Here is a 9,073-nt window from a genome sequence, read left to right as displayed (position 1 = left end):
AAAACCATATCTTATTAAAACAAATGACATAAAGAACAATTCATTTACAGCTGGTTTATATCCTAGAACAATTGTCTATAGGACACTAAACCCCAACAAAAATGAGGAGGGACGAGTTTGAAGGTAGAGACCTGGCTAGTCAATTCTACCATATTGCTGTGGAGAACAAATATGTCAATTACACACAAGCTGATTCATGTGTGATAACGCATGTGTTCATGGCACATCCAGAGTCAGTTGATATGTTCAGGACTTACCACTGGTACATCGGCATTGATTCAACGTACAAAACAAACAAGTACAAAATGCCATTTGTTGAGATTGTGGGGATGACGCCATGCAATAACAACTTCAAGATAGCGTATGCTATTGTTAAAGACGAGACCGAAGGGAGCTATCGTTGGATTTTGTAAAGGCTGAAGATTTTGATTGGGTTTCATCTTAACCCGACCGTTATTGTTAGTGACAGGGAGCTTGGGTTATTAAAGCCGATCCAAGAAGTTTTTCCACAAGCAGTGCACTTGTTATGCACTTGGCATATAAATAAGGATGTGGAAGATCGGGTGTATAGAATTTTGGGAGATAAAGACCTTGCCTCTAAATTCAAGAATGGCAGATGGAAAACAATATTACATTCATTAACCATTAAGGAGTACGAGACCAATCTTAGCATGATGAAGGATAAGATGAGCAGGTACAAAAATCTTATCTCGTATGTTGAGGATACGTGGTTGGTGCATAAGGAGAAGTTTGTTGTTAATTGGACAAAGGAGTTCCTACATTTTGGCAACACAACTTCTTGTCGAGTGGAGAGCGAACATGCTAGTCTAAAGCAATGGCTCAATACGGCAACTGGCTCCCTTGACACGGTATGGCAGAAGGTTCACAAGCAGATTGAATCACAAGCAACTAATATAAGGTATTTGCAATTTCTTCTACTGCAATTTAGGAATTTGCATTTATGGCTGTATCATTTCACTAACTAATAGTAATTTTGTCTTCGTATCAGGTACATGCTTGAGCAGTCTCGGCTTCATCAAGCAGTCACTTTCGCCGGCCGCCCATTAAACCAACTTGTATTCAAAGTCTCTCACTACTGTCTGGAGTTGCTGAATGGAGAGTTAGAGCGCATGAGAGGGTTGAGCCATGAAGTGGACGTGCGTTGCGGTTGTGTATTGAGAACCTCGCATCAGATACCATGTGCATGCGAGATGAAACGAGCTTGTGATCTGGACCAAATGATCAGTACTGAGAGTGTTCACGTGTTTTGGAGAACACTTTTAATCAATTATGGTCACACTGATGAAAATGCAGGGCGTAATGATCTGAACGAGGATCAGCGATATTTTCAGTCCTTAGTGGACCAGGTCTCTAAAGGCGACCCAGCCTTAATGCGTAATATTTCAATGCTTATCCATGATCAACTAGACCCTGATCAAGCTCAGTACACCGAACCCGATGTCAAAATTCACGTGCGAGGGCAAGCTAAGGTGAGAAAATCCACAAAACGTATATCGAGTTCTTGGGAATACAATGAAACTCGTCGTGGACGGGCTCGTTCTACTAGTTCATCTAGGAGTCGTGGTAGAAGTGGTAGAATTAGCTCTTCATCCTCGGTACATAATGGTGCCTCATCAGGTAATGTTTATTTGATAAACTCGACTTTTTTTTGTAAATGTTTTGCAATATATAGTTCATTTACACTAATATACATGAATACAGATGGAAAAACATATTTCTGACTTCGTACATTCCGATAAAATAGTTGGCATAATTAAACCATATGTCGAATCATACTATGACGTTGTAGGTGATGGAAATTGTGGTTTCCGTACGGTAGCAACTTACATTTTTGGTAGCGAAGAAGCGTGGCAGATAGTTAGGTATCACATTCGAAATGAAATAATTGCTAACTGTTGTCTGTATGAAAGAGTGTTTGTTGATAGTGTTGATGCAGCTATTCGTAGGGTAAGTTGGGACGGTGCAGGTTGTACGCCGGATTATTGGATGCTCGTTTGGGATGACTTGTGGCCGGTTGCTACAATGTACAATGATGTTGTCATGTTATTCGGCTTCTCGGGTGGGGACACATTAGCATTGTGTGGTACTATCTTACCATTGTATGCCGCATCCACTGCTACAAGACCAGCACGTGAGATTTGTATAGCTCATTTAGGGAATCACTGTCATCACTACATACGTTTAAATTTATCGCCTAACTTTCCGATGCCCCCTATAATACACTGGTGGTTTCGGCACCGAAGTCAAAGCGTTGTAGGATGGGAGCGCTTCTATCAGGATAGGGTGGCACAGTGGACCAGATTGGCCAAACTTAGGGGATATTAGTATTTGGTATTATATGGTTTGTATGGTTCTGTAATGTTACAGGTGAATTCTTATGAATTCGGTATGGTGTTGTATGGTTCTGTAATGTTACAGGTGAATTCTGATGAATTCTGTATGGTTTTGTATGGTTCTGTAATGTTATAGGTGAATTCTGATGAATTCTGTATGGTTTTGTATGGTTTTGTAATGTTACATGTGAATTCTGATGAATTCTGTATGGTTCTGTAATGTTACAGGTGAATTCTGATGAATTCTATATGATTCTGTATGGTTCTGTAATGTTACAGGTGAATTCTGATGAATTCTGTATGGTTTTGTATGGTTCTGTAATGTTACAGGTGAATTCTGATGAATTCTGTATGGTTCTATATGGTTCTGTAATGTTACAGGTGAATTCTGGTGAATTATGTATGGTTTTGTATGGTTCTGTAATGTTACAGGTGAATTCTGTATGGTTTTGTATGGTCATGCACCATCACAGCTGGCACATCTACAGGATACTTCAAACTAGCCCACGGACGCACAGCCTCAGAAGGCCGCAATATCGGTCTGGGAATGGTCTGCACATGTCCAAGCTGTCGAAGGCATCTCCCCGGCATGTACGGCTCGATCACATCCCGATACCGTATCCATCCAGCGTATAGCGTCCTCGGGGTCCCCGTAATGGCAGCAGGGCCATACGGCATCCACATCACCTACAGATGTATAAAATTACATTAACACATACAAGTAATACAAATTTGTTTTAATTGAACAGTATTTATAATTATATAGCAATTATACCTCATCTGCCGTCAATATATCAATCTGGGCACGAAATGCTCTCAGCCGCTCATCGCTCTTCTCCAGCGATATAGATGGCCACATGGAAGCCCTAGGAAGATCCGGGTTAACTGTAACTGCCTCTCGATGCGGCCTGAAGCAAGGAAAGTACTCATAAATCCATGACTGGAGCAATGTCAGACAACCCGTCATCTGCCCGCAATCTCCTCTGCTAGCAATACCAAGATGACGGTATAGATATGCTAGTGCAGCCGATCCCCAAGAGAGTCCAACGGCTCCAGCTGTCGAGTCCTGCACCTCCAGCAGGCAAGAAGGTCGGATGCGGTCACCACTCTTGTCTACGAACAAGGTGGAACCAAGCATCAGCCACGTCCAAGCGATAGCCTGGGTCTCAGGAATCCGATCACCTCTACCATAATCCATGACCGAAGCAGCTCATATACCGCCAAAGGAGTAGTGACCGACATCTAACTCAGCCCGCGTCATCCCAAACAAATCCATCACGCAATCCTTAAGCTCGTCAATACTCGCTTCAGCAGTCACCATGGCACCATCTATGGGAATGTGCAATATCTCCCACACATCATGCATCAAAATGGTCATCTCGCTGAACGGCATGTGAAATGATGACGTGTCTGGCTGCCACCGCTCGACAAATGTCATGATCAAAGCAGCATCTATGTGACTGTGCATGATACCAGGTAGATGGAACATGCCAGATGTCTCCATAAGCAACTAAATCGTCCTGGAAGAACCACTGTACCATAATCTCAGCTTCGAGCAATACCCTGATCTGGTATGACACCTAAGGATGCCCCTATCCTGACCGCCCCAAATAGCACATGCAACATGTCCCAGAAAGTTTGGGATCACAGTACCATCAAATGGACCCCCGGGGACGGGATCCTTCACAACCCAGTCATCATCTGTAACACTCTTCGAGCGCTTGCTGCTACCTGAAATTACAGTAAACGGTTTACATTAAATTTTTGGTATATTTTCTAATAATCACGAATAAAACAAATAAATATAAGCACATTTTTAAATTACTCTTACTAGAAGACGATCATGCGGTAGAAGCAAATCGTCCGTCTCGACCCCTCGTCACGACACCACGAGGTACGGAGAAAGTATCAGAACTAGGACGAGGCATAGTGTCATCTCCGTCCATCTCTACATCAGCCGCCTCATCCTGTCCTCCGACACGCTCCTCCTGTGCTGCATATGCCCTCTGGGCGTCCGCCATCAACCGTCGCTGCTCTGTCCGGTCCCTCCGAGCAGAGGCAGTAACAACACGTGAGGTCATATGTCTGCGGCCAGAACCCGCCTCAACAACATCATCCTGTAAAATTATTTATTTATTATATTCAATTTTCCATTTTCCTTAATTTTTTATGTGTTCGGGTCTACCTACATCGGCCCGGGCTAAAAAAATTTTTAAAAAGGCACAAAGCGGCCCGATTTTGGCCTGAGCGAGTGGTTTACACCACCTGACCGCAGGCCAAACTGGTGCGCCGCAAACGTTTGACCCCTCGGTCAAACGGATAAGAAACCCGCCCGACTGAGGGGTCAAACAGGTGCGCCGCGCAGCTCTCCTTCTGGTGGGCCGCGTGGCGCACCCGACCCACCATAAGGTGGGACGGGTAACGATCCCATCCCACCTTACGGTGGATCGGGTGCGTCGCGCGGCCCACCAGAAGGAGAGCCACGTGGCGATTCCTTGCTGCACCTTTGGTGGAACGGATAGTTCGTCCGTTCCACCAAAGGTGGAGCAGGGAAATCGCACCTGTTTGGTGCGATTCCGGGTTTTTTTGGCTCCTATTTCGGAGGCAAAAATCATGATTACGTTAAATTTTTTAATGTAAAACACTTACCGTAATACCCATGAATCCTTTGCCCATGCCTACCCTTGGTGCCATGTCGTTTTAGCTCGGTTTTTTGAAAATGCTAAGAAGGTAGAGAGGATTTGAGAAGTGAACTTTTCTTGTTTGAAAAAGTGACAAGGGCAATATTGTCAATAGGGCGCGGTGAACCGGAATTCGGATGCGATATATAGTAGCCCACTACATTAATCATCTCCTAATGAGGTATCATGTTTCTCTCTTTTTTATTAGTTGGATCTATTGCATCCGGTCCACTCGTAGAAATTCTCATCCCATACGACCCATAATCATTTTGATGACCACACATTCCAATTTTCTTTATTTTCAACTTTATCTTGTCTCTCTTTCACTTACTTTCTCTTTATATCAAATAAATTCATAAATAAATACTCCTTTCAACCTCACCAACTCCCCCCCCCCCCCCCTTCTTCTTTCTCCTCAATCCTCTCTCTCTCTCTCTCTCTAAAACTGTTCTAAAATGTCAAGTAATAAAGCACTCCGGCGAGTCAATTTCAGTCCCGATGCCCAAGAAAACCCAACCGTCCTTCTTAAACACGGAAATGGAAACAGGAAGAGAGTGGCTGCCGGAATCTTCACTTTCAGGCTACCTAAAACCTCTTCAAATTATTCTCCGGCGAGAATTCTACGGCGTCTCGGAGCTAAGGTATCAAGAGTTGTTCGTTTAGTGGCCATGAGAAGAAAACAGTCTTCTTCTCGGAAAGTTTCTTCAGCTAGCAGTTTAACAAGATCAAGATCAGTTGCAGATGCATTAGATTCTCAGAGAGCTGAAGCAATTGAAGATTGTATTGAATTCCTCAATTCTAATTCTTCATCTTTGCACAGATCTAATTCAGTTTCTACAATTTCTAATTACTAGACTCATTCATTACAATTGCATTAATTAATTAATTACTATGTAAATTCAAATTTATTATCATTTGATCATATTCTTACCATAATTTTTCAGTTTTGAATATGTAAATTCAGAAAAAAATTATTTATTTCTTATGAGTAATATATATTTATTTATTTATTTTATTGGCAGTGTGCTACTTCAATTCTATGTGTTTTAGATTTTCTTAAAATTTGACATTTCACTGGTAATTTTATGGTGTGTATCACATAATTTGTTAAAATGTTTATAGTCAAACCAAAAATGTGTTACAGTGCATGTATTTTAAAACACTCAATTAAAGGTGAGATTTTGTGAAAATTAAAGTATATGAGTCAAATATATATGTATATATAAAAAAATGGGTAAACTTCAAATAAAACCCATGTGGTTTCACTAATTTTTAGATAAAGGACTGTGGTTTACTTTTTGTCAAAACAAGGATTGAGGTTTTCAACTTTAGCAAAATAAGGACTTTTTCGATTGATATTATTAAAATCACTCTTGACGACTTCAAAAATGACATATTTTAAGAACTACTAATATTCTAAACAATTTTAATTCTTCAACTTTTTTATTTTGAGATTGTTTAGATGTTGTTTGGTAAAGAGAGAGAGTTAATGTTTAGAGAGAGAAAGTTCTAAAAAAGATGATTTTCGAAAATCGAAAATGTAGTTCCATAAAAAATATGACATTGAACAACTTTAATTCTTGAAAATTTTTATTTTCAGGTCGTTAAAGATGGTTTTAATAGTATTAATCCAAGTGCGAAACCTCAATCCTCGTTTTGACAAAAAGTAAACCACGGTCCTTTATCTGAAAATTAGTGAAACCACGGGGTTTTATTTGAAATTTACCCTAAAAAAATTGAATTGTAGGAACTTATGTGACAGATTGTAATTAAAGGAGCCAAATCTTTCTAAATTAATTTAATAAATTTGGGTATAAGAGTCAATTTTATCAATAATATTTGGGGAAACTCAAATCTCATAGTATAAATATCCGGATTTGATCACATAGTCTTTGATGACCATATAGTATTTGGTTATTTACCGTTAAATCTATGCTTATTAGAACTCCTAAAAGTCTGAATCTAACGGTGAATGAGCTCAATTTTACTATTTTCTATGGAATTGCATTGCTAAAGTTTACCGGCACTTAGTTAGAAATTTGTAAAATTAAAATTGAAATGTCATAACAATCTGTTTATATACGGAAAGAAAATAGCGATTTGATCGGCTGGCCAAGCTACAAAGTCCTATACCGGAAGAGTATTTTATTGATTGTATAACTAATAGACGGGTTTTAGCAAATCGCCCTTTTCTTGGGTTTTGGTTGGAGGCTTATTTTGAGTCGATCACTTTTAATAATTTGTTTAGATTGCTTATTGACGAGAAAGCTCAATTCGCACTGGAGTCTATAGTGGATATATACAATCGTCTCTTATTCTGTGGTCTTCACAGAAGCAACAAACAGTATCTCGCTCTTCTACTGAAGCAGCATATCGAGTCATTACATTCTTAGTTTCATAATTGAGTTGGGTATACATACTTCTTCATGAAATTAGGTATCCCTTGCACCGTTTTATATTATAGTGTGACAATCTTAGTACCGTTTACTTAACGGGGAATCCGGTTATCCATAATCAATTCCATTTTTATTTTGTTGGACAATTTCTTGTAATAATACTACTTAAAGAATCAGCTAGTTGTAGGATCAAAACCTTAATTGGATTGGCACATAAAGACATAATTTAACAAATGATGAAGGAATAGAAACAGACAATTCCAGAGGTGGACCAAGCATAGAAGAATGAGCCAGTGAGTGGAGTTACTATCAAAGCCATTAATCCCACTCGACATTTTTGCTTTATTTCATTGTTTTGACTACATCTTCCACACCCCAACTTGCCTACACTAACACAACACAAGCACCCCACGGCTGCCGGAGGGACAAAACTTCATGGAGGGGTCGTACGTGGATCTTCCAATTCCAAGACAAATTAACAAAACACTAAATTTATAGGTGCAAATTTCCCTAGTAAAACATCTAACTTCCACGAGTAATGTCACTCTTTTCAAATTTGTAACGTTTCATCGTAGTTAAAAATATACAACAAATCTCTATATAGGAATACACTATTGGGACCAGGCTAATTGAAAGGTTATTATATAATAGAGTTTGGTCATAGAGGTTATTACTAAGTTGGGACCGAGTTTTTTATAACAAAATAGAGGTTATTCCTATAAAGAGTATTCCTACATAGAGGCTTTACTGTATTTGTAAGTGTTAACACGTTTTATCTATTTACTAACCTATTTATCAATATATATATGAAAAAAAAAATTGAGCTTAAAATATGTTATATGAATATATCAGGTTAGCAATAGATGAGTTGTAAAAATTATTGAATCTATTACGATCAACACATAGTTGATAAGAAAATGTCACATCAGCTACAAAATTTACATGTAAGAATATTAGAAAATTGTAAAACTAAAAGAAGACTAATATTCTCTTCAAAAAAAAAAAAAAGATTAATGTTCATCCTCTCTGATATGTTATCAAATAATGTTATGAGCTTAAGAGAATAAGCCCATGCCTATATCCGGCCAACCCATCCATAAAAAATGGCCTTTCCAAAATAAATACAAGAAAGGTTTCAGAATTCGGGAAACACGCTCAAATCAATACATTGCGGAAACATAGATTCTGAACCAATGATGAGCTGACACGTGTACAAAGGCACAAACAATGATGTAGATGATTGTCTATAAATAGCGTGGAAACCATGATATCAGGTACACAATTCTATACTACTCACTTTGATTAAATAGTTTTCAAGTTACGTATTTCTCATACTAACTTCGGCATCGGAAAGAGTTTGCCGATCTCCGGACCCTTGTCTGACGGTTCAAATTGAAGCAATGAGGGAGCATTAGAAACTCAAAATTACATGACAAACAATGGAAATAGTAAATATGAGTATTCGGGGCGTGTCGAGGATTCAGAAGTGTTAAGAGTGCATCGGGGAAGCATTAGAGAAAAAAACACGTGAAAAATGTCATTTTCGGGTCTCAAATCGCCGATTCGGGCCATCCTAAACTGAAGAGGACATAATAAACTGATGTCGTTTTTATTTAATAAGAAGCAACCTATAAATTTAAGC

At 39.1% G+C, this 9,073-nt stretch overlaps 1 protein-coding gene across 1 annotated transcript; it reads left to right on the top strand.

The window, feature by feature from the left end:
• Positions 1-5,445: 5,445 nt before the first annotated feature.
• On the top strand, positions 5,446-6,050 carry LOC136206876 (josephin-like protein). The gene has a single exon (XM_065998074.1). The coding sequence runs from the start codon at positions 5,491-5,493 to the stop codon at positions 5,887-5,889; it is 399 nt and encodes a 132-aa protein (XP_065854146.1). The 5' UTR covers positions 5,446-5,490; the 3' UTR covers positions 5,890-6,050.
• Positions 6,051-9,073: the final 3,023 nt, after the last annotated feature.

The sequence above is a fragment of the Euphorbia lathyris genome, chromosome 9, assembly GCF_963576675.1.
Source record: "Euphorbia lathyris chromosome 9, ddEupLath1.1, whole genome shotgun sequence".
NCBI lineage: Eukaryota > Viridiplantae > Streptophyta > Magnoliopsida > Malpighiales > Euphorbiaceae > Euphorbia > Euphorbia lathyris.
Note: the sequence above shows the minus strand (reverse complement) of the source record. Positions and strands in the feature narration are given on the sequence as shown.

What these genes read in the sequence shown, in the direction of transcription:
- LOC136206876 (XM_065998074.1), top strand. Translation starts at nt 5,491, where the DNA reads ATGTCAAGTAATAAAGCACTCCGGCGAGTCAATTTCAGTCCCGATGCC.